Genomic DNA, 25,798 nt, shown 5'->3' with positions numbered 1-25,798 from the left:
TACATGATGAGCCCTCTGCTGTGGGTAACAAAGGTTTAATTGTAGGATTTTGTATTTGTGGCTAGAAGATAACTTTCGTACTGTTATAGATTAAAAAAAAACCAACAAAAAACAATGTGAACACTGGGCAGTGCTGTGTGTCCGTAAAAACCCCAGGAGGGAATGCAACCCTGTGTGATCCTGCCCCATGGGATTAACTCTTGTAGGAGAAGACATTTCAGCTTCAGTGGGGCACAGGTCTCACTCAGGCTCACATACTCCCAGTGTTTACCAAGATGCTCAACAAGTGACAGAAACCACTGAGTTTTTGTAGCATGGGATATTATATTGTCTGACTTCACATAATAAAAACCACATATAGTTTTTTTATGGATTATTACTCCCAGATCACGTTTCACTTTGAAGCTGGGGACTGATGGGACATGTGTTCACAGACCATTCAGATCTTCCTTTGCAGTGTCTTGCAGCACCTTTGCTGCAGATTCTCTCTATGTACACTGGCTGTATTCCCAGAAGAAAAGCACTCTAGCTCACTTAAGGCAACTTAAATGGAGATCATTCTGGGAAATGCTGAACTATCTCACTCTCCAGGATCCCAAATCTCTCTCTTAAGGATTGTTAGGAATGCAGCTAAGAGCATTTAAATATTACTGAAGCAAAGTGATTGAAGAAAATTTTCCTTCCTTCCATCTCACTCACTATCACACTGAATACTTTCACTGTTGATTTCTTTTTGCTTTGTTCATTTACCTATGCAAATAAGTATGAAGTGGTGCATTTTGCAGGTTCATAATTCCATTGAAGCATATTCAAGGTTGCTGAGCAAAGTACTATGGTATCTTAACTCATTGTAACCAGTAGTCTCCATATTTTCCCAAATATGGCTAGATTTCTCAAGCTGAGAATTGACACGTAAATTACTATCCTGCCTTTGAGAGTCAGTTCCTCCTGAGAAACCCCTAATTTAAAAAAGGAAAAAGAAAGAATTCTCTGTTCACTGTCTACTAAAAAATGACACTGCACCAATGGGTCTGGCAACAACTGCCAACACACGGCTTTTCCACTGGCACTTATCACCCATGCTGGCAGCTCCGGGACAAGGCAAACGGGCCATCCATGCTGCTCTCGAGTCAAGCAGTGGAAAACCATGGCCCCATCAGAGATGGTGAGGAGGCAGAGGAATCCAGCAAGACCCTGCTATTTCCAACCACGATCTGTGCTGCCCTCCCCAGCCAGCAGCTGGAACCAGACCATGCTGAGGTGAGCCAACAGTATTTACACATCTCTGGGGTCAAACTCTAGTCACAGCATTGTTTGGGCAGGTGCCAGTCCAAGGTGCTGTGATTTCAACATCTCATCGGAAATGAGCAGTTGTCCCAATCTTGTCCCAAAGTCAGGCTCTGGTGATTGTGTGTCCCAGAGAAATTCTATTTCCACATTATTTTTATTCCTCCTGCTCCAAATTTAACAAGACTAACAGTAAATCCCTCCAAGTCATTGCCTACGCTGAAGAACCAAGGAGAACTGTCTGGAAAAAGCAGAGGAAAACAACCAGAGTTATGACAAGAGAAGAATTCAGTTAATAACCCTTCAGGAAAATAAAAGCCACCTTTCTCAGCAGAAATAACAGAGACTCCTATTTAATAAGCTGTTGGCTCATCCTCTCTGCACTCAGCACCGGAGATAATTTTGATGGGCAGGCTGCCTGCAGACAAGGCAGCAGAGTAAGGTCCTGAGCCTGTCCAGGCAAAACAGACATCATCTTCCCCATCTAGCCGCTCCTTGAAACCAGACTTGCCTTCTCTTAACTCCTTTGCCTCCTCTTAACACCTTTGCCTCTTCCTGCAGCACTCACCTCAAGTACACAGAAGGGATTGCTTTTTGCTTTATGAAGCCTGTAGGCTGGCTTATGCCTTTATGTTGAACCACAACAATGAGAGTCCCAAGTAAGACAAGTCATGGCACCAGCCACACTCTTGTCCCCAGCCTTGTGGTACTGCAAAGCTGTTTCAGTAAATACAGCTCCAGCACCCACAGGATGTGCTCCACCACCTGATACGCTGCCTGTACTTTTGTGCAGCATGGAAACATGGTGGGGACAGCCTGGCTACGGTGCTGCTACAATCTTGGAAGGAAGAAAAGCAATACAAAGTAAAGAAGTTTGAGCTAGAGATAACAGAGGAAACCTTTCCACCTCAGCTGGGAATTCTGGCTGCCCAGTTTCCTCGCTGCTTCCTCCTCTGTGATTTTCTATTTGTTTTCCACGTGTGCTGAAGCAGCCCAGAGTGAGCTACCTGCCACCCAAGGGTGCCTTGTGTTTCTTCAGCATCAGATCCAGCTACTGAGCTTGGTCCAGCAGCAGAATGCAGGGCACGTTTAATGGTGGATGGTGCTATCAGCTGCTCACCAGAGAACCTTTGAATTGCCTTTTCATGCCCCAACTTCCCCAGTTAAAGAGAGAATATATTTTATCTTACCTAGGGATTGTAGAAAAGAGATTGGGGAGGCAGATTTTGATTTGTAACCTACTTCCCTAAAGCGAGATGGGAAGGAGGGTTTTGCTTTGGCTGAGGAAGAACACAGCATTTGCTGTGTTTATGTGGGTCCAGGTTTTCATGTGGTGAAAGCAGAGGGTGGTTATTCCAGCAGATAGACCTGTGCTGGTTTCCCTGATTGCTTTATCCTTTTGCAAAAACACCTCCCCAGATTCACCTACCAGTCAGCCATCCTCTCACCATGTCCTGGGTGACAGGACCCCTGGCACCGTGCCACAAAACAGTAATGCTCAGACTGAGCCATGCGTTTTACACCAACAATATTGGAGGAGGAGAGGTGGTTTCCTTGGCTGCTTTTATGTGATTGGTGGACAAAAAGGAAACCTCTTAACTATATACATGTTGCAGAAATTGGCTTAAATAGAGTTCTTGTTAGCAAGTAGCAAATGAGTTTCAGAAAGGGCAGAAGGAGACAAGCGTAATTTCTTGCATAACATTATTGAAATACAACTGAAGTATAAAGTCAAATTTAAAAGAGAGGATAAAAACCTCAATCTTACCCAAATAAAATAAAATAACCTCTTAATTTTATGCTTCTCTTATATGCAAGCTCATAATTTCAAATTATTAAAATATTTTACTTCAGAGGTGAATGCTTGTTCCCAGGACATAAGACATACTTCCTCCTAATTTAAAGGGCAATTGTTCCTTTAACTGAGAAACAATTTCTGGTCTTGAATTCTGCTTTCCTTTCAAACAGACTAATACAATTTGGAACTTTTCTACTTGGGCAAAAGGAACTATTTTGATCAATTTTGAGTCCAGTAGGTGACAGCCAGGGTCTGTCTCTTCCTCTGCTGCCCACAAATTTTACTTGCTTGAAAGAACCTCTGGATCTTGCCTGGTGCTAGGATATCCCAACGCGTTTTTCAACTTCAGTCTCTTCTCTGACCATTCTTTTTAAGGGAATTTTTGTATTTACACACCAAAATGACTAAGATCCAAACTGGCCACTCTTCCCTGTCAGCAAGCAATGGTGCAGAAATGCTGCAGAAGGAACCCCTTTCTTATGCCATCAAAGCAGATGTTTTTATTATGTGTTTTTATTATTATGGGCTACTTTACTAGATTCTGTTTTGCGTTTTTTACAGCCTGTTAAGCAACTGCCTAGAGAAACCCTGTGAAGAAACACTCCCTATCCCAGGTCCCACTGGGGTGGGACAAATGTGGGCCTGTCAGCTGGTGCATGGGCCCAGGCACCTTCTGATGGGCAGCACGTCGAGCAGGAGCCTGCAGACGCCTTTCCCAGGCTGCAGCACCACGGGCAGGCCTCCAGCTGACTCCAGATTGTACCTTTCACGGACAAAAGGCTCATTTCAGCTGGCTCAATAGAATTGACCCAGTCTTCTCAAAATGTTATGTATTGATTAAAGAGTGAATTAAGCCATTGAATTCTGGCTCCCTGACCCCTCCAAGTTACAGCTGCTGAACTGTTACACTTTTAATTGTCTTCTGCTTGGTTGCACATAGGAGTTCATGCTGGTGTTTGCCTTGCTTGAGGACTTACTTTGGAATGGCATATTTTACTTACTGTAGGTACAGCTACTTGCTTTTTTCTGACTAATACATTGCATGAATCTTCCCTGCTGTTAATAAACATAGTGGTGTTTAATTATTGAGACATTTCACAAAAATGCTTTTGAGAGGAAGAGAAATTTTATGTTCTGCCTAAATAATTAAACATTATGCAAATGTTTGCAACCCTAGCATTCTGGTTATGCAAAACAATATTTGGATGATAGCCTTGTTTGCACACTGAGTTAGCATTGTTGGGCTGTAATTAGCAGCAGATACAGTATTAAAGACATAAACAGGTTCTAATAAAGCAGAATGGGCACAATGGTAAGACTCAGAGCTAGGCTGCAGCCATGCTCTGCAAGAAGAAAGCCAGATGTGTTTCCCCCAAGGACCACATACCATCTCAGCTGGGCCCTCTGGCAAGCATGGCCAGCCCCAGGCTCACACTCTTGCACTTGGCAACCTCACCTAAAAGCAGAGGGAAAAGGAGACACAGCCTGCAGAGTGGGAGAGACAGGGAGGAAAGCCACTGCTTTCCAGACAAGTCCACTTCACGTGTGCCCAGTGTGAAGCTCTCTGTTTTGTCCTTGCTTTTCCACCCCTTCAGCTCTGGCAGTCAGGGAAAACACCTAGTCCTTGGTGATTTTAAAGTTTAATCATCCAGTGACAGGAGTTATCCCTGGAACGTGTTGCTACACATGTGCCTTAACTCTTTTGCCTGTAATCACCTTAAAAACCAAAGGACTGCATTTCATTTATTACAGCTCTGCTTCTCTTAGGATAGGGATAACAGCAGCATTATGCATGAAATGCAATATGCCAGTGATACAGCTGTTGCAGTTATCAAACTCGTCATCACCAACATGGTACCAACATAATACAGGGTTTATTAACTGCTCACTGTGCTCCATCTGCCAAGGGTACTCAACAGCTTTGATTGGAGTCTGCTCCTGACCCCTGTCCCATTCACTCTCATTACCTGCACATTTGGTGGGTGGAATTAGCATTTGCCCACGTGGCTGCACAGCACGTGGGATCACACTAGGAGCTGTCATTATGAAAAGTACTTTTTGGGAATAAAATACAATATCAACACATTGTTCTTAAACTGCTGGTTTCTCTTTGTATTCCAGGAGAGTAATCTGCATGCAATTGAGAGGAGGCTGAACACCTACTTGGCAAGTGGAAATGAAAATCTAAAGCTTCATTTAAATCAGTGAAGAAAGGGAATACACTGCTTCATTAAAAAATGTATGTCCTCGGTGTCCTTCCTGGGGGAGTGAGCTGCCTGATAGTCCCAAAGCTCCTATGTTATTACTATAATTTTTAGTGCCTGTTGGAGCTGCTTGCCTGGTGCCTAGCTTGTTGCTACTTATATGGTATTACAGCTATATAGTTAGGGCTCCTGTCTGACTGAGGTTCACTTCTCCTCTTCCTAAAATTATGGTCTAAAAAGTCCCAAGACCTAGAAAATTGCACTCATTATTTCTAAATGCCACAAAGAATGCTCCTGTGCTATCTATGTTTTCCTTGCCACCTACCATCCTCCACTACTGCTTGGATAACTACAGGTTTGCTTTACAGGGGTGAGATGGGATTCTAAATTGGCAGAAAGATAAAGCTCAAATGAAAGAAACATCACTAAAGCCTTTAAGGCCAGTAAGAATGACTTAATACAGCCTGGATCCCTGCTGTGATAGGGCAAAGCACGAGATCTTTTCATTACAGCAGAGCAACAGCTCTTCTAGTTTAAATGGAAAGTGGCTTTGATAATTATTTTCAGTGCTTCAGTTCACAGGCTCACAGTGATTACCTTGACACTTGATGTGTCTTGCGTGAAGAGAAGTTAATGATATGTACTATAGGAACAAGGGGCTCTAAAGGTATAAATTCTCTTACTCCTTCTCCCCCAGCCCCAAATCGACTGCTTACAGAATCATTTGGGTATGAACCCCAGATTCAAGCAACAGGCCTCATCCTCTCCAGGCTGGATTTGAGCCTGCTGGCCCATGGCCCTGCTGTGGTGTGGAATGGTGTGGTCCTGCTGCTTTGCACCTTGAGGTGATGCTGAGTGGAGTGCTTGTGGGCCACAGGTGATCACTGCTGTTAGTGCAAATCTTCACCCAGCCATCATCTCCAGCATCAGGTTCCACATAAGCAGTCTGGACTGGGAATTAGGTCACTAGGCATGGATGCACACAGCTAGAGTAATTCATGGACATGCAGACTGCTCCATCCTTAAAAACATCCCATTATTAATTTGTTGCTACCCATCTCCCTGTTGATCTTTTGCTGTGAAAAGAAATCTTCATTCCCTGCCCTGTGCTGTCTCCAGTGGCAAATATGGTCATCCTAGTGCTCTCTATAAAAAAAGAGGTCAAGTCAACATGAGGAAGCACAGGAAGCTTTCCCTTGCTCCTCCATCTGTAGAGCTCTTGTCTTAATGATGCTTTTCTCAGGCTCTTGACCTCCATCAGAAACAGAACTTCTGTGAAGTGAAGGGATGTGGCAGCAAATGCTTTATTCCAGTTTGGTCTGCAAGAGATGTCCAGATCTGCCATTCAGTCAGCAGTGGAAGGAAAAGACATCCGCTCTCCAGACATGACCTGAGTGACAGGGCAAGAGTAGGAGGGAGCTACCTGCCCCAGAGTTAGATTTTAGCCCATAGCCTGGTGCCTGGTTTTGATTCTTTAATATCTGGGTCTAACAAAGTGGAGTGAACCATTGAACCATGCTCTAAATAACCCCACCTTCCTGTGGGAAGAAGGATTGGTGAAGAGGAGGCAGGCTGGGTTAGACAAGAGGAGAGATGAGACAAAGAAAGTGGTGCAAAGACTAGCGTGCAACCAGCCCACTCTTTGGCAAGGAAGCCTGTGCCAGAAGTCTGGAGTACAAAGTTTTATTGTTTGTACCCCTTGGCAGTCAGTTGTTTAGACAGACATTGTTTTTGCAAATTTTAGATCAGCCTTTACAAATCTTCACATCTTTGGAAAATATGCTAGAGCCTTAACTGTGCATTATTCAAGTAGGTATTTGGGCATTTGCAGTGAGTGGAGCTATAAAATCATTGTAATTCATAACAATTCTGCACAAAATAATTAAGAGTTATAGAGGGGACACAGAGTCTCAGAGCTAATCTATCAGAGAGACAATATGATGGATTTTGACAGACCTTTCTAAAATATCTTATTTTTGCCTTTACAAGTTGCCTTGGATTCTTTTACCATGCTGTCTGGACCTATATTCAGTTTTTATAGGAAAGAATGAAACAGACCTTTAAAAGAAGAAGACCTTCAGAAACTCATACTTGCTGATGGCCTAATTCAGACTTACCTTTAAGTGCAGTTTCCCAGCTGTCAGTGGATCATCCACCAAATTACCCTGCAGTAAATTAAAGGAGGCACCTTCACAGTGTATTTTGATTACTATGAAGATGTCCAGTGTGTGAAGTCTACCAAAATTTCCCTGAAAATTTTTCTTCTAATTCTACAAGAGCAGTACTATGAAGCAGGCTAACTGGAAAATGAGTTGGCAATCAAAATCCTTAATTCTTAATGTGATTTCCTTTCACTAGGACTATCACTTCAATATATGTGTATCTGACTGGTCTTTGTGCAGACACTGCACCTCAGCTACCATCAACAATATTGGCATGCTATGAGCTTCACAGTTTCCAGGTTCATGTTTATGTAACAGTACAAATGCGTGCAAAAGCCTCTGCCTTCAGAAGGAGATGAATGAATGTAAATGATCATCACCTTTGAGCACATGGCTCAGACAGGATATCCACAGAGTGATGTGGGGTGAGGGTAAAGAAACTCAATGATCTGAATGGTCTTTCTCAACCTAAATGATTCTATGATACTGTAAGTTTGGAGACCAGCTGCTGTTCCTACCTTCCTCAAAGTCTTCTCAGACAGATTATTTGCTCTCTCTCTCACTCCTCAGTTTTTATCTTGTTAAAGTGAAACAAAAATTTACCTACTGGAAAGGATCACACCCGATTTCTGAGCAAAACACCTCTGTGTGCAGATACAGCATCACAACATAAAAGATTATTTCATAATGTAACCACAGAAAAGACAGAATAACGATTACCTAAATGTGGCATTTTATGGCTACTAAACATTTGTATATACAATTGTATTTCAATATGACCTTCTACATCCCTTTTCTTGTTGAGTATTAGTGCTACAACAGGTGCTACGTAAGCCATGAACTAGCAACTTTGTATATAAAATAAGTTTACAGTACCCCAAACCAAAACCTATATTTTGCAAACTAGCTCAGTAACTGAAGCATTCATTTATTTCAGTTTATCTACAAAACTGGATGTGATCTGAATTTGCATGAGCATGAAATCTGTCTGTGAGATGGGAAAACCTTCTGTATTGTCATGCATACACTGTTTAATCTAGTCATAGGAAGGGGATGGGAAAGCTCCCCTTTTTCCTCCCTTCCCTTCACATGAGCCCGGCCTCCTGCTGCCCTGCCATGGTGCCAGGTGAGGGCCTCAATCCTCCTGTGCTGTGCCATGACTTGAAGCTCAGCTCCTCAGCATACTGGGTTTAAGAACATGGTTGAAGGGCAGTTGGCTTTTCCTTCCCCCATCCGTGAAGGGATGGCACTTGGCCTTAAGCAGGAGGCAGCCTGGGGCACAGAAGAGTTGCAGGGGCAGTGGGCAACCATGGCCAGTCCTTCTGTGATACACATTGGGTGTATTTGTGCCCCTCCTTCTTCATTGTTGATAAGGGAGTATAGAGAAGGCCCAGCAAAAATACAGGTACAGGTCCTCTGAGCAAGGTGTTCAGCTAACAAAAAGCAAAAAAGATTTGGTCATGAAAGGTTTGCACCAAGAGGAATCTGCTCTGTTAAAAAACAGGGTAAAGTGGCAGGCTGGAAATAAATCCTGTCTCTAAGAGAGGACTCAATTTTTGGCTGGGAGATGCAGACAATTTTAAGATGGGCATTTTTTAGCCAAACAACCATTCAGATTTTTGCTGTCACTGCCAAGCACCTCTACCTTTTTTTTGCATCTTTCCCAGTGCCTGAGAAAGCCAGAACTTGAGCACAGTGAAATGCTAGAACAACAGTGCTGTGCTTCTGAAGGAGTCAGAAAAAAGCTTGGATAAAACAAGCTCCAGATCCAATGAATAGCAACAACCACACAGCTCTATAGAAATTGGCTGCCCAGATGTGCAGCCACTGCAGCATATATGAAATTATGACAGGCCTGGAGCATCTTTTACCAATTTGTCTTTACTCTGATAGGTAATACCTTAACAAAATCTCTCAGCATGAAATATTCCCTCTGTTGAAATATGATTATTCATTTCTCTCTTGTGTTATTTCCTGCTGGTATAGAATAGCAAGCTCCTTGGTAATTTTATTCCCAGCAACCAAAGCTGGAATACTAGGGATTTAAACTTCCTGTATTCTTAAAATTTTAATTTCTCCCCTCAGGTCTCCCCCACTAAGGCTGTCACAGTGTATGCATCTTACACTTGCATTTAAATACAATTTTGGGAGTTTTGGATTGCTTAATCATCTCCCATATCAGATGGATATCAGTTGAACAGCAGTGGCTGCAGGATGAAAGAATAACTCAGCAGAAAGAATGAATTTAGAAATTTGCCAGCATTAAATATTGTTCAGGCCTAAAAAGGGGCTGCCATCCTCACCAGAAGTAAGGGATGTTTCAGTGTGCCTGTCCCAACTCCTTTCCACTGGCAGCTCCAGCATTTCCTTCACTGTGCATTTTGTCCATGCATCAAGCAGTGGAATATGCCAAGAGGCATTTGATTATTGCTGTAGTAGGTCAGATGAGGACAATGTGGATTTTTTCCCCCTGTTCTGAACTTTGCCTTCTTTCTCAGGAAGGAAGCATCACACACTCAAGAGGAAGATTGTCAGAGGAACAACTACATTACATGTACTCTATTGTTTGGGGAAGTTAATAATTGGATACTGTCAAGCTCCAGTCAGCAAACCTTCCTAATGCAAACGTTCCATCAGTGAAAGGACAAAAAGTAGGAAGGCTCGGACAGTCCTTGTGACATAACTGTCATTATACTCATCTTGTAAGAGTCTTTTCTTCAGCAGACTAAGCTCTCCTGACAAAAGGACTTTTATGTGAAAATGTCTCTGCCAGGGTTTTTTTTCCAGCATAGAAATGCAAAAATTCATATTCTAAGCAGCACTAATCTATTAGATGTAAACAATGGTGCCTTTAATGTTTGTAGCTTGTGGGGATCTCTACAGAAAATTCTGCATAGATGTGTCTGTCTGCATGAGGATGTACATGCTCTAATTTTTGTTTGAAAGTTATTGTGCTAAATTTGTTTTTCAATTAAAAAAAATCCACTTAATTCTACTTCTTTGTAAAAAGGAGGATTGAAGCACACATTTACATAATAAATTCTCACCACTCAATGAGTAAAATCACAGAACAGCCTGGGTGTCAAGACCTTGCAAACTTCTCCCAAGCTTCTTTATTGCAATCTGCTTGAATTGCCACCAGACCCTCTTTGAAATCTTTGAGAAAGAGAAAAACCACTGAGGGGTACTGTGCAGGTACCCAAATGTGTAAAAAATACTGTAATGTGTTGAAGCACTGGTAGGAAAACATGAAAGCATATGGAAACTTGTTAAATGTCACACTTCAGACAGAATAACTTGCAAGATTTTTCCACAGTTTCTAAAGTTCTAGTGGGGAACTATCACAGTGTAAGAGCCTTAATGGAGAATAAAACTCCACAGGTTTTCCAGAGAAGTTACTGATGCCCCAGCCCTGGCAGTGTTCAAGGCCAGGCTGGATGGATCTTTGAACAACTTGGTCTAGTGAAAGGTATCCCTGCCCATGGCAAGGGGCCTTGGACCTAGATCATCTTTAAGGTCCCCCCCAATACAATCCATTCCATGAGTCAATAATTCTATGGAGATTAAAAATGTGTACTAGGGACTTCGAAGCAGGTGGAAGGACAGCAAAGAAGGAGAAGAAATCAAGTCCATGAAAAGGATTGAACACTGCCAACCAGTTAGCACTACATGCCAAGAGTAGAGCTCTTGGGAGGTAGATAGGATCCTACCCCGAGCTAAGAGTGCCATATGATTTGAATTGAAGTTTTGAGACCCTAGAAGATGCATGGAATTCCTGGAACACATGAAACAAACCACTGAAGGTAGGGCATTACTTACAGAACAGCAGCATCATGACTCTGAATAGTGAACCCACAGAGCAAAGCTGCCGCTGACTTTCTCTCAGTGATCGCACAGAGCGGGAGCCCCAGGAGGAAAGCGCGGTCATTTTCACGCCCTCACGGCTGTACCTGTGTAAGCACCGTGGGCGGCCCACACGGCACTGCACGAGCACACCCTGCCCAGAGCGCCACAAAGCACACAGGGCTCCTTTTACTGGCGTGAAGTAACAAGCTGCTCTTTAATTTCAACAGCTCTCACGCCAAGCTCCGGGAAGTTTTTATTAGCAGGGTATGAACTCAACTGTGAAATTCATGACTGCGACTTCTTGTAAAGTGGTGAGCCAGCAGGTCACACGGGGCACTGATACATGCGGCTTGTGTGGCACTGACAGGCAGATGCAGAAACACCCACGTAGCAGGCCAGCGGCTCAGCCCTGACCCAAGTTCAGAGCGCACCTCTCCAGCAGGCAATGAGCACGCAAGCGCTGGCGCAACTAAGCCTTTCCTGGGGCTCTCCCGAAGCCACTAACCCCCAAAAGCGGCTCCAAAAAAGGCTACACACTGCCGAAAGCGGCACTCCGACGCGCCACCCCCGCTCGCGGCTCCCGCCGCAGCCGCTAAGGGAGGCTTTGCGAGACAGAGCCATTTATAGCCGCTGCCCAAGAGAGTGACAGGCGGCCCAGCCAATGAGTAGCGCCATGCGCGGCGGCGCCCATTGGCTGCCCGCGGTGCCGGCGGGTGGGCGGGGCGGGCTCGGCGCGCTCCATGGCGCTCGGGGCGGGGGGCGGTCGCCGGGGCTGGGCGCGCCGCTGACGCGGGGGGCGGGCGGGGAAGGGGAGCGAGAGCCCCGGCGGAGCCCGCACAGCCCCCGCGCCCCGCGGGTCCGCCTTGCCGGAGCGCCGCGCACAGGTGAGCACGGCAGCGGCGGGCAGCGCGTCCCGCTGCCCCTGCGCGCCCCTGCGGAGCGCCGGCTCGGCTCCGGGGGGGTCCAGGGACGGGCGGCTCTCCTCACCCTCAGGAGCGGCAGTACGGCGGGGGCGCTTCCCCTCCGCGCGGGTCTCTCTCTGCGGTGTCGCCGGAGGGAGGCTGGGGGCCGTCCTGGTCCGCCATCTGCCCGCCCGCTCTCTCTGCGCTCCGTGCACCTGCGTGGCGGTGCGGGGAGCGCCGGCCGCTCCTCCGCAGGACTTGCTGCCGCCCTCTCCCTTGGCCGCTGCTCGGGGGTGCCCGCGGGGCTCCGGGGCAGAGCGGCGCTGCGCCCTCTCCCTCTCTTGCTAGGGTGCCTGGGGGATACCCCGCTTCCCACCCTTCCTCCTCGCCGGGCGCTGGGATCGCAGGGGCGTTCGGCAGAGTTTGCAGTTTCCTGTGCCTGTTCCTTCCCCCGCAGCCTCGCCGCGATGCCCCGGGCGCCGCGCAGCTCCCCGGACCGGCGCTCTCCCTCCCCGCCTCCCTCCGGCCCCGTCAGCTCTCGCCCTCTGCCGCCCGGCAGAGCTGCGGCTCCCGGTGCCCGTCACCCCCCCGATTTTTCTCTTCCCCGCCGAGATAGCTGCAGCCGGGGCGGCGGGACCCCGGGGAAGGTCCTGACTAACTCGGGAAGGTTTCCACGGAGGCAGCCGATCCCTCTTCCCCGGGTTTGCGGGATGCCCGGGCGGCTGTCGGCTGTGCGGGAGCATGTCAGTGGAAATACGGCGGAAAAGCCCCTATTTAGCAGGTCCCCGCCGCCTTCGCCTTTTAGCTGCCGTTTCCTCAGGGTCCGCTCTTCCGTGCCTCCGAGAGCAGCCTTTTCCGTGCGGCAGTGCTGCCGCGGTAGGTGATTTCGCACCCTCCCGGCAGGATGGGGTCTGGCTCATCCTCTCGGAAGTCTGGCACGCTTCGTGCCGTGATCCCGCACCATCCAACCCTTCAGCAGCTATGTGAAGAGCCTTTGCAGGCGGACTGGAGTGTACCAGTTTTTATGGTTTGCGGTTGGGAATGTGCTTTGTATGTGTTTTGGGAGTGTCTGGATACAAGTGGAAACTTCTTGGTTTATTTAAGACGTGATTCAGTAGGGCTCTGCTCAGCATTTGAGAGGTGCTGGCACCTTCTGCACCCATGGCCTTCAGCATTCAGCCGGGTCGTCCTCTTCAGTCTTGCAGTGGGAAAGGTTCAGGTCATAACGGTGCTGGCAAATTTTGTAGGCTTCATCTGTCTAGTTATACCCTATCACACTGTCATCTCAAACTGGCTTACCCCTCAGTCAAATTTGTTTAGATTGTGCTGTAAATTATTGAACAAACCTAAAGTGACCACCTGGGACTTAAATAATTTATGTGCAACTACACATGTGTTTCTGCTGGTTTAGCAAGATGCATTTTCAAAAACTGGAATGTGTCTGGTTTATGTATGGCCTCGATGTATGCAGTTTGATACAGTGAAATGCTAAGTACTTCTGCTCTGTAGCTGAGCTGCTGGTGCCTGTGTTAAGAGGAGTGGTTATAACACTCGAAGAGAACCAGGCAACTCAAACTCATGATAATTATCGATTTGACACAATGTTATGCTGGTTGAATCAGGTTGCTACTGTTCCCTTTACTTTTTTTGAGGATTCAGATAGCACAGCGAGAGGCCTTGATTGCAACATCTTGATTTTGTTGCAGCAAATGTAAAAATTATGCCCGCATTTCTGGAAAGGCAGACGGTTCACTTTCCTTGCATTATGGGATATTTCTACTCGCCTTGTTGCCCTCTCTTGTTTGCACGTTGGACCAGCTGCCATTTGCCCTTTCTGGGATAATCCCTCTAGTTTGCAGCCTGGTCTTTTGTGCACACCTGAGCTGCTCCAGAGAGTTCTGACTGATGCTAAAATAATGGGGAAACTAGATAACAGTTTAAGCATCCTTGCTTCAGAGACACTTTAGCTGTCAAACTGTTCATCTTGGTATCCTAGTTGCTTATTCTGATAGTTTGGGAATTGCATGAACTTCCTAAATTCACATAGACAGTCCTTACAAAACTTTGAGACTTGGGATCTTTGCTTCTCCTTGCTATTAAGGCTCATCAAGACTTATATCTTTTCACCTAATTGTTGTTGCTGGCACTTCTGGTTCTTATTATGTCCATCTCCCATTTGGAGTGCTGGTACTGATGATACTTCCTGGCCTTCTGTGCTCTCTGTGTGAGCACCCTATAGGTGTCTCAGTTGTCTTTATATCTCATTGTGTTGAGCTTGGGTTTCTCATATAAGGTGTTTTGCAGTTCTTTCTATTCCAGTTCCTTATTTTGTTTCTCACTGAATTTTACCATCCACTGTGTCTGCTTCCCATGTACTTGCATTTGTTCCCTTCCTCACAGGCACTGTGGGCCTTCTGAGTTAATGTTTAAAGCCACAAACCTATCTGTGCGTGAAGTTCCTCAAATAAGGCACGTTACTGGCATTATAGGTGAGGTAGCTGTGGTCCAAAGGTAAACACTTCCTGTAACCTGGATGTTGTGACTGAGATTTGAACATAAGAGTGTGTAGTTCTGTGACTTTATTGTTCACTTACATTCTTTTGTTAGCCACGCTTGTTGGTTATGCGTTTTGTGGGCCCTTTGGTAAAGGTAATATGTGCTGTGATATAAATTTGGGAAGAATAGTTTAAATTTGACTGGAATCTCTTGGTACCCTAGTGTTTTTTTCCCCTGTTGTTCTGTATTCAGCAAGGCTAGAAGGTGACAGAGACTGCTTCCAAAGAAAATGCAGAGCAAGTTATTTATTGCTGGGTAACATACTTGTATCAGATATAGTTTATAGTAGGGGAAAAAACTTGGCAGTACCTTGAAAGAATGTTGACTGCTAATGTTTGACTACTGTAAAGATGATTTAATACCTTGAAAACCTCTCCCCTCTCTTTTAAAGCTGGTTTATTTATTGCCCTATACTCTCTTTGTCTTGCTTAGGACAGTGCGATTAGATGCTGGCTGTGTTTGGCCAGTTGATGATTTTCTAATACCAGGATATGGAACCTTCCTGAGGTATAAAACTGAACTGTAGGTAACTTAGATTTTGTCTTCGTCTGTGTGGTAGAGATAGAGGAGTGATATGGTCATACCATGGCATTTTGGGGGCTTCTGGGTTGGTGCCAGTTGGTATGTATTGAGCAGTCTCTGCATGTGGGACTGTAGTCTGTGCTTTATTTGCAGCTGAGATAGGAAAAAAATGGTTGTGGATGGATCAAATCCTCTTGCACTGAGCAAAGATGAGCAACGTAGGTTTGTGCTCATTGTTCAATGCTCTGGTCTCAGCTTGCTGGAGCTGGTTCTGCTCCTGCAGTTGCATGAGACCTCACTGATTTCACAGGGGTTTTGTTGGAGTGAGGTCTTAGGAGCTGGGCCTTGAGTTACTGCATCCTGAAAGCAGCTTTTGTATCAGTTTGACACCTGCCAGGTGGCATATGACCTTGCCTTGAGTTGAGAATAAAGTTGTAATGTTGTTGATGTGTGCTTGTCCTTCAGTGACCAAATTCCTGTGAAATACAGCTCCCCCAGATGCAAACAGTCTTAGAAAAGGCACACATTAATCTAACAAGATCTATTCTTTGAGCCAAGACTGAGGCAGTGAGAGGGAGGTGCACGTGAGACACAGCAATGAAGATGTAGCGTATTTCAATTCTTGGAGGACTCTTCTAAGTATTTTTGGCATAATCTGTTAAAATTTTGTTTCCTTTAAACAGGACTAGAAGAATAGACAAGTTGGATTGATGAGAACTGTAAGAAAGTATTCAACAGTATGGAATGGATTGATTTATGATACATCTGATACATGAGAGCTACATTTTGTGTCACTGTTGTCCAGCTGCTGCCAGAGTACTTCAGCTGATTTCATTGCAGCGAGCCCAACAGATAGTCCTCATCGCTAAGAGAACATAAAGTGTGATGCTGAAATGAGATGAGGCTCCGAAATGGAACTGTGGCCACCGTGTTAGTTTTCATCACTACTTTCCTCAGTTTGTCCTGGTATACTGCATGGCAAAATGGGAAAGGTAAGGAAAAAGCTCCAAAACCTACTTGCCTTCATGTGGCTGCATTTCTGTGTGCTGCTGCTGTATGTTAGCAATCTGTAAATTGCTTGTTAACTAGCTCTGCTACAGAAGGTATTGCCTTGGTGAGAAATAAACACCTGCTAATAAGTTCATGAAAATTAACTTTGAGCAGTCTCATTTAAAAAGGGCACAAAAAAAAAAAGATACCTGAACAAAGACAAATGCTGCTCTTGGAGGAATGGGTTGGTCAAGGCTGAGGAGTTGTGGTTTGATTTTATTATTTTTGTTTCCTGGTTTATGGTTGTTGGAGAAACATACGTTTGTTTTTGGTTGGTGGTTTATTTATTTTTTTTTTTTCACGTGTAACATATGGCCAATGGACCCAGCTAGAGAATGTTATTTTTGGTGCTGCTTTCTGTCTTCCCTGGTGATTTACTGATGGCAATGGCAAACTGCCAATCAACATTGTGGAAAGACTTTTCATGCTGTCTTTGAAAAAAATTTAAAATGCTTTTTGTTAAAGTACCATGTAAGAAGCAAAATAAAATTATCAAATCGACTAGGTAATAGGAAATACATCTATTAAAATAACATGAGTAATTTCATAAAATACTTAAGTATCTGTTTTGTGTAGTAGACTTTTACCTGTTCATATATCTTTGATCTTACTGCACTTCCTGTGAACCCTGAAAAATTTTGAAAAGTTTTTCTGAGGGTTGGGATTGTTTATGAAAGTAAGATGATTTGGTTTTGTCCTTCAGTAAAGCAAATAAACTTGTTCAGCAATATTTTCTAGAAGAAGAAAGGGTTGTTTTTTTATTTTATAAACATCTGATCTCTTGAAAAATAGTAGACTATGTCCTTCAAAGATCAAGTAATTTTAAAACTAATTCTGTCTTCAGTGATTGTTCTGATTGCTCTGCAGAAAATATTATTTTCAGTTGTGTCTTGGATCCAATTAGAGGAAGCTGAGGCTTTCCAGCAATACTGTCTGTTGTAAAATGGCCAACTTGTTACTCTTATTTAAGTACAATAGAAGCAGATGAGTTCTGTGGCATGCTGAATTGTTTTTCCATTGGGCACTTGTGGAAGAAGCAGATGCTTTGTGGTGTGATCTCTGCTGCAGCAGTTGGTTGGTAGGCTACCCTTCTGAATGCAAGCAGCAGGAAAAATGTCAGGTTCTCAAGGTTATGGTAATACATAGATTTTTTAATTAGACAACAAAAGCGTAGATGTGCCTAAAACAAGAAAAGGGTGTCTGAATAGCACTCAAAGTAGTACTTTCTTAATTTTGACTAGTAAAACATTCAGTAGTTGCATTTTTACTAATTTCCTGCTTAAGAACCTTGTAAGAATTTTGCTTTCACTTCAGCAAAGATCTGTATCTATTAAATTCTTCACAATTTTTTTTTCTTTCTTACCTGATATATGACTTTCAAGTCTTGTTCTCTTTTGTCAAAGCAGTACACAAAGAAGAGTCTCTGCTAAATTAACAAAAACTGCTATTTGGAGAATATACGATATATGGCACTTTGCAACAATTTAAGCTTTTATTAGTTAGACTGCTCTGGGTTTTTTTAATACTTTTGTTTTCCATCTGAATGCTTAGAATCAATACTTCCTTAATGATGGTATAAAAGTTCTGCATTTATCTTCTTTAAGATCTTGCTGTTGAGCATTAAGATGATAATTTGTGAAATAAAAATCAGTGTAACAAGACATCAGTAATGTGTTAGTTAATCATAAATCACAATTATGAAACTAAAGTCTGAATAATACTGTTCAAGAGAAGTTTATACATGGCACATTGTTTTTAAATTTTTTCACAGGTTATCAAAAATCAAAACAGATTTGAGTTAATTCAGTACTACATTTTCCATCAATGCATAGTGGAAAGGTTTCAGAAAATGATGATGAATATTTGCTAAAGTTTTTTCTTCCAGTTCAATGTAATTTTATAGCCTTATAGGGTGGTATTTTAATTCATTAATAACATTTTCTTTACAAATATTTGAGTGGCTGAGTTAGAAGAAAGCATAGCTTGCTGTTACCATTCATTGAAAGGCTGTGGGGTGTGACATTCTTTGATCATGATATTTTGTTTTTAATTACATTTAGATTCCTGTAGGTAATTGCCAATCTTTGGACAGCAAGTTAAATCTCCAGCTTTAGAAAGTGCAAAATTTTCTTTCTTAAAGAAAAAGCAACCCTTCTCAAATTGCTCAATGATAACTAAAACAAATTCTGATTTTTAAAGCAGAAGCATAATGCTTTATTTTTAACTTACCCTAATCAGTTTTCAAGTGATTAATTTTAATTTAGAAACTAAGATCTTGTATAATTGTCATCTAAAATGCGGCATCATTTGTAGAATACCAATTAGATTGGGATGATATGATATTTTTGTAGATCATACCTTCCTCTAGTAAATATATGTAGTCTTAGTCTATACAGGATAGGATTTAGACACTTCTAAGTGGTACAGACTTTGGTACTACTTTCAAGCACAGAAGTTTGTCTCAGCAGAACAGTGCTTTACAAACTTTAGGATATGCTGAGAAGTTGTCGGGAGCTGAAGGAAATATTCTGTTTGAAGTGCCATTTCTGGAAAAAGCAGTCTGTATCTTATCCAGAGATGTGAATAACATTTCCCAAGGCACATACTGCTATTTGCATGAAATGGCCAATTATTTGATTTTGCTTTTAAAATAACTGTGGTTGAAAAGGTTGACTGAAATATCTTTGGTCATTTGAGAGAATCTTCAAAATTAGTGCAAGATCTTTGTTGCTTTCTGGACCTCATGCAATGTGTAGAAGCACTGGTGCTGTAAGGAAGCAGTACAAGCCCTGAATGCACCTGGGAAAGACCTGTCCTGGAGGATTCTTGCAAATCAGTTGAAAGACCACTTTCTAGGGTTTAAAATGTGCTATGGTTAGCATGAATGAGGTACATGTTGGAAATGGAATATTAAAAAATGCTGATTACTGTGGTGCACAGAAGAAACAATTTTAAAGGATCTGCAATCACTTCACATTCACAGTTAGTTCAGTGTAAGATGTCCTTGAGTTCCTCCTACAACCCAGCTCTTATGCAAGGAATAACTTTATGCTTAATATCATCTCTTCTGACTGAATCATGTTTTCTGGTACTACTGACTTGCTCAGGGTCACTGGTCTTCACCACCTCATTTGTGAGCTCTAGAAATGTGGTAGGTATTTTGCCCTAAAGGCACTTCTCTTAAGAAGGTCTAACTAGTACAGAACAGTACTGCATAGCTGTTAGACCAGTCACAACATTTACATCAAAGCAGTTGTATGCTATGTAAAGTGTAGTCTTGATGCTTTGTTCTTTAATGTGACTATTGGTCTGAGTACATAATGTTCCAGGAAGACCCCTATGCTCCATAATACTAAAGAACCTTCCCTTCTTGGATCAACAAACTTCCTGATGGCAGTGGAAATTGAGAATGAAGATAAATAACTACTGAATTAGTACAGGATGGTAGGATGGAATTCAAGTATTTTTTCTTTTAAAGTATGTGATATTATTCTCGGTCAAAGCCAGTTGTTGGCAGCATCTTGCACCACTTCTAGGAGATGTTTGGCTACTTGAAGTGTTGAGAACAGGTATTGCAATATGCATTGTGAAAATCTGATGCAATTTAATTGGCTAAACTATGTAGTTTCCATGGCACCCTGAAACCATTAGTGTATTTCATCATTCTTCCTTAATGATGAAGAATTAGTTGAAGAACTTCTGGTTTTCAGTTCATCCAAGGGTGTGGTCCTAACTGCAGGATTTCCTCACTGCATGGGGATGGCTTATTTTGGTCCACCAATACAAATTCCCATGTGAAGACGTCCAGGAGAACTTCTGAGATACTGATCTGGCTTCCTGGTTCACTAAACATTCACTCATGCTTAAGTAATGAAGGTTGAACATGTTTGCTTTTAAGGATGAAGTTTTCTGGAGAGAAAATGGCCTGGGCTTTATAATAAAAATGTCATCTTCTCTCTCCTCTGTCTGTTTTCACAAAATTAGAATTGCCATGCTGATTCTCAGCCACAACAATCATAAGTGTTCAAAAACATCTAAACTTAGCAAGGATAACAAAACCTAACTGAGGCTAAAACAAAAAAGCTCAGCCAGTGGTGGCTAATTTTGGAGCGAGAAGCAGGAATATTTATCCCCAGAGGAAGAGTCCCTAGAGGAAGAACCACAGAGGGAACAAGAAGGAGGATAGAATCTATCTATCTATCTATCTATCTATCTATCTATCTATCTATCTATCTATCTATCTAATCTACTTACCTACCCCCTTGGCAGTTGTTATGCAATATTCTCATTAAGAAAAGGTGAGAAATCTGAGAGATACATATATTTTGCAGCTGTAACCCACCTTAGTTTCTACATGGATCCTAAGAGAAGCTGTTATGCAGGTAAATGGCTGCTACAGCCTTTTGACTGCGTGTTCTGACTTTCAGAGTTAGGCACTCATTTCCCACTGATGTGTGAGTTAGGACCAGCCAACCAAAAAAGTTAAATGGACTACATACTGGGAGGAGTGAAGGCAGGGGAAGGGATGGGCTGGGATGATAAAGTGGAAAGTGCTTTTAGCAATTTATGCCAGTTTGGAGAAGAGGGGCCTCTTTCATTTCTGTTAAATAGAAGGGAAATGTTGGTTTCCTTTGGAAATTGTTGCAGATCTTCCAGGAACTGAAATTAAAGGAAATAAGAGTTTCCCTTTTCTTTTTAACAGCAGCACATAAATGTTGTTCTGTTCTTTATCTAAAATACACTTAAGCTTGTTTTCAACAAGAAATTGGCCTATGGCTTACTGATACTAAAAATAGTTGAATTTCATTAAAGCTAATCAGGAATGTGGGTTTGATTTGGTTACTGAGAGTCCTGTGCAGGTTGTGAACACCTGTCCCAGGTGAATAATACAGAAGAGCTATATAGCTGTTCAGGTGGGACAGTGTTCAGATCTGCAGCATCTTTGTATCTTTCCTATGACTGCTGCAGGAGAACTCCTCTGGCACCAGTGATTTTTTGGAGAACTGCAGTGAAAAAGGTTTTGCAGCACTGCCTTGTTCCTTGCATTTTTTGTAACCTGCTACCTAGGTTAGCTCATCTCTTTATGGGATTATAAAACTTGGTTGCTACCAGAGTATTTAATGGGATCTGGCTTAGCCAACACCTTGAGGTTCTGCTCTTGATTACAGCCTAGAGTTAGGGAAAGCCCATGCTTCTGCTCAGTGTAGCTTCTCATTGTTGTTCTTCAGCCTGAGTCTTCTGTGCTTCCATGAGATATCCCCTCTTGCATCCAGCCAAATAAAGAATGTCTGCTTCTTAATGTTACATTAGTGTTAAGGAGTTTTATTTTTACCAATTTTTTGCTAAGAGCTCCTCCAAAATGCTGGTTGCTGCTCACATCCAGAGACTATTGATACTATCAATTTAGCCAAGCCAAGAAAGGCAGTTGCATCTGACACAGCTGCTTATACCATACTGTAACATTTTTAAGTGAGTAAAAGGGGCTTTGCAATGATTTGTCCTTTTTTGATGGTAGTTGATATTTTCCGTAGTGAATCAAGATGATTAGAGGCAGAGAATTTTTACTGGATTTCAAACAGCACCGTGATGGGAGGAGCAACAAACATAGACAAAGAGATTGAAGTTCAAAATTGACTAGGCAAATTGGAGACCAAGTCAGGAAGTGAGGTCAATGGTGGGTTGAAGGTAGGTGAATGTGTCCCAGTCAAAATATGGGGTGCAGTAAAGAAAATCAGATATGTACATGAAGAATTGGGAAGAAATTTGATCTTGGCATTATAGGTAGGAATGACAGTCATGTCACATGTGACTCATCACATTATTGCAGAAAACAATAGAAGTTGAGCAAAAAAAAGGTTTAAGGAAGTACATATGACGTCTACTGCTCCAGCAAGACACAGGAAGTCTTCTTTTTTGCTCTGCTTTGTACTATGTCTGCTTTGGGATGGTGCACTGGAAATAAAATAGATTCATTAGGTGGGATTCAAAGAAGCAACAAGTGATCAAGGATCCAGAAAGTCTACCCTGAAAGGGAAGGGTCAGTGTCTTGACATTCCTTACCTTAAAGGAGAGGTATGAGGAAAGAGACAGGAAAATAATTTTCAAATATTTTAAAAGTTCTCGCCAAGAATTTCTTGTCAGAAAGAGAAAGGAAAAAAAAAGGCATAATCTATTGTTAGTGGCCATAGTAAATAACAGGATCTAAGGGACTGAAATGGAATGGGAGAGGAAGGTTCAATAGTGGACAGTTTTTCTAATGGGGAGTATAGTTACATACTAAAAGAGATTGTTGGGGAGGGGTTGGTGGTGAAGAATTTCCATGTAGACGGTTTCAAGAGTAATTAAACCAGCAATGACAAGTAAATTATACCATAATTGGTACCAATAGAGCTTTGGGCTAGCACAAAAATAATGAGTTACACTGATTTTTAAAGTCAATATGGCGCTTCCAAAATAAATTGTAGCTAGGGAAGACCAACAGCTGGTAGGAATGCTCCAGCTTTGAAGTGGCAATTGTGGTGAAATTAGTTTTGAGCAGGGCATTGGGCTAGATGACCCCCAGAAGTCCTTCCTAACCTAAATTATATTAGTTATTCTTGGCATTTGCTGGGTTTATCTCTCCTTGTGCCAAGAGCAACATGACAGTGTATTTCATTACTAAATAATACTGATGTTTGCATGAGATATGTAAGAGTTGCCCTTTCTTGTAATATAATTTGATCCCTTAAAATACAGAAAATATTTGCTTGTATTTAGCAGATTCCCTTATCTGTTTATTTTTAGTCTCTTGCTGTTATTAACAATAAACAGCCACTTCTGTAGCTAGGAGCCATGAACATACTGTGTTAGAAAAACATCAAAAAACTACTTACTTTTATTTTCAGGTGTGATTCTTTTTTTTTTTTTCTCTTTTTTTCATCACTCTCATAGTTTGGAGTAGTGTCTTCCTCAGTAACCTTTTTCTGCTGTGTAATTATGACTTTATTTGCTGCTGGCATAACAAAAAAGCTTTTTTCATTATTTATACAATCTTTAGGACTAGAATCCTGAAAGTTATTTCTTTTTAAGATGAGACACTGGTAAGTCTATAATTTAGTTTTGTTTATAATGCATTGTATTTTGTTTTCCTGAGCATGGCAGAAAGTGAATAGAAAGCAGTTTCCTTGCTCACAGTGCAAGGCTTTATTCCAGTTAGTCTCTGCCTAAAAAGCAATTACTCTGCAGTATTTTAGAGCTGTGCTTCCAGCTGTTTTTCTGGTTGTCTCCCCAGCTTTCATGCAGCTTTCTGCCTGTTCCTGTGGATGCTTCCTGCAGATGTGCCACCCATCTATCTAACTGTAAACAACAGAATGCCTCTTTTTGGTTTGTGAGAGTATATAATTTTACTATATAATGCTCAAAAATAATTTAAAAGTTTTCAGTGCCTATCAAGCATAAATTTTGCTGTAGTCACCTGCAGATACATTGTGGCCTTACATATCAATGCCATGGACATGTAAGTTTCCTTAAACAGTTCAGAGATGGGCTGAACTAAATTATTTTTTCCATTACAAATTACTGGTGAAGTACTTGTGCCAGTATACAGCCTCATACTTGGTTGCACGGCCCCTGGAGACAAACTATAGATGTACTGTTGGAGAGAGATTTAAATAAAAATATGTGATGGGATTACATCTGACTTACAAGGTTGTTGTTAATTTGCAGTAATGTGTGAGCATGATGAAGCTTTGTTCCTGAGTTGCTTGCAAGGAGACAAAGTTAGAAAGTTAGAAAGAATATGTTCCCAGGAGCAGTTTGTTCAGCAGAGTTGTCAAGGCACAAAGAAAGGAGGAGCGTCAGCAACCTCAACCCGCTAGCGTGTGTGGAAACAATACCCAGACTTCCGCAATGACTGGAGTTTTGTGCTCAGGCTATTAAGAATTTCTAAAAGTTTCATCTCTTAAAATAGCACAGTTAGTTTTGAGGTTGTAGCACTCCTCCGACTAGTTATTTTTGCTAGATGAATTTTCATCTAATGTATTATTATATTAAACATTTGGCTGTAGAGCAATCATTACTAATCTCTTTTTAGTTTAGGAAGTTGGGTTTTCTTGCTGTATTTCCTGCCTTGTATGTATATGTTTATTTCTGAGAGGAGGGAAGGGAATGGTTTAAAGTAAGAGCATCTTGATTTACATGTACAGATATTCACTGAGTTACTGACAGTTCTGTAGTAGAAACAAATCATGTTAAGGTATTTGGAAGCTTTCAGGTTGTCAGAAGTAGATGCTTTTTCTGTGTTCTGCTGTGCTCTATTTTGCTGTGTGCTTTCTTTCTTTGCCATATTGGGCTCTATGTTAGCTATACTGAGATTATTTAGCATCTTAACCCTCAAAAATCTTGAGCCCTGAATGTTCAAGAGTGTGTGGGCACATTAATGTGATAATTCTTGGACAAGGTTTGAGACACACACACATGGGTTTTCCTGGACAAGGAAAATTTCTTCACAGAAATTTTGCCTGGGCAGAAATTCCTTCAGATGCAGAGCCTGCAGCCTGGATGGGTGCGTGCTGCAGTACAAGCATCCTGTTGCTGATGAAGTGACTGCACGACCAGAAATTCCAATTGTGTACACACAGATTAAGTGTGCACAGTAAGTGACACCTTTGGGAAGTTTTATGCAAGTGCATATTTGTGATAAGTGGTTGCTGGGCAGTTATACAATAGTGCTCAAGTCCATGTGCGTTTGGGATGTCTGAGAGGGGTCAGCCACTCAGTTACTGCACAGTTGGCTGGCATGTGTGCTGTGAGTCACATTCTGGAGGATGTGGGGAGGTGCATTGTTGTGGAGTTTGTTTGCATGGAAGCATCAGGGTTAAACATTTTTGCCGTGCACAAAGGTTGTTTGCACTCTTTGTTGATGAGAAAGGCTCTGGAAGAAACAGGGGAGACCTTTCTGGAATTCACATGTGTACACCCGTTTTGGTAGAATAACTGCTTTCTCATAGGTAGATTTGGCTCCCTCAGGTGAGGGCTTATTTTCCCTTGTTCTCCTCCTCCACATTGCTTTACTCAGAAGGCAGTTGTATAAAATGCAATTTTATATTACACAAAGACCCTGAAAAAGGGACTTAACTCTGTATTTGTAGTATGTTGCTTTAGACCTGACTGTATTTAACTCAGTTTGAGGAAAGAGTTTAACTTGGAGTGAGCTGTAACTGAATGGAAGACTTGTCTTGTTATCTTTTGGAGATCAAGCAATTAGTTGAATTGGATTTTGTGGTATTTTAGCTGCATGTAGATTAAAGTGATCAAAGGTTTGAATTGGGTGAAGCTGAGAATTTGTTCTTATGCAGGACAAAACTTGATGTTAGGACATTCCCAGAATGTTTGCATATACTGTAGTAAGGGCTTTAAGTTAAGTGCAGTCATAAGATAACCTCATGTCTTGGATGATGAATGTAGGATGTCTTTTTTCAAAAATTGCATTTA

At 42.3% G+C, this 25,798-nt stretch overlaps 1 protein-coding gene across 1 annotated transcript in view; it reads left to right on the top strand.

Moving 5' to 3' along the window:
- The first annotated feature begins 12,032 nt into the window (after window positions 1-12,032).
- The window catches only part of MGAT4A (alpha-1,3-mannosyl-glycoprotein 4-beta-N-acetylglucosaminyltransferase A), a 74,573-nt gene continuing 60,807 nt past the window's right edge, over window positions 12,033-25,798 (top strand). The window contains exons 1-2 of the mRNA XM_056491873.1: window positions 12,033-12,181; window positions 15,961-16,269. Of these exons, the coding sequence (XP_056347848.1) occupies window positions 16,176-16,269 (94 nt within the window). The 5' untranslated portion in view covers window positions 12,033-12,181; window positions 15,961-16,175. The remainder of the gene's footprint in view (window positions 12,182-15,960; window positions 16,270-25,798) is intronic.

This window comes from Oenanthe melanoleuca, chromosome 1, assembly GCF_029582105.1.
Source record: "Oenanthe melanoleuca isolate GR-GAL-2019-014 chromosome 1, OMel1.0, whole genome shotgun sequence".
In the NCBI taxonomy this organism is placed as follows: domain Eukaryota; kingdom Metazoa; phylum Chordata; class Aves; order Passeriformes; family Muscicapidae; genus Oenanthe; species Oenanthe melanoleuca.
This window is presented reverse-complemented; position numbering and strand designations above follow the sequence as displayed.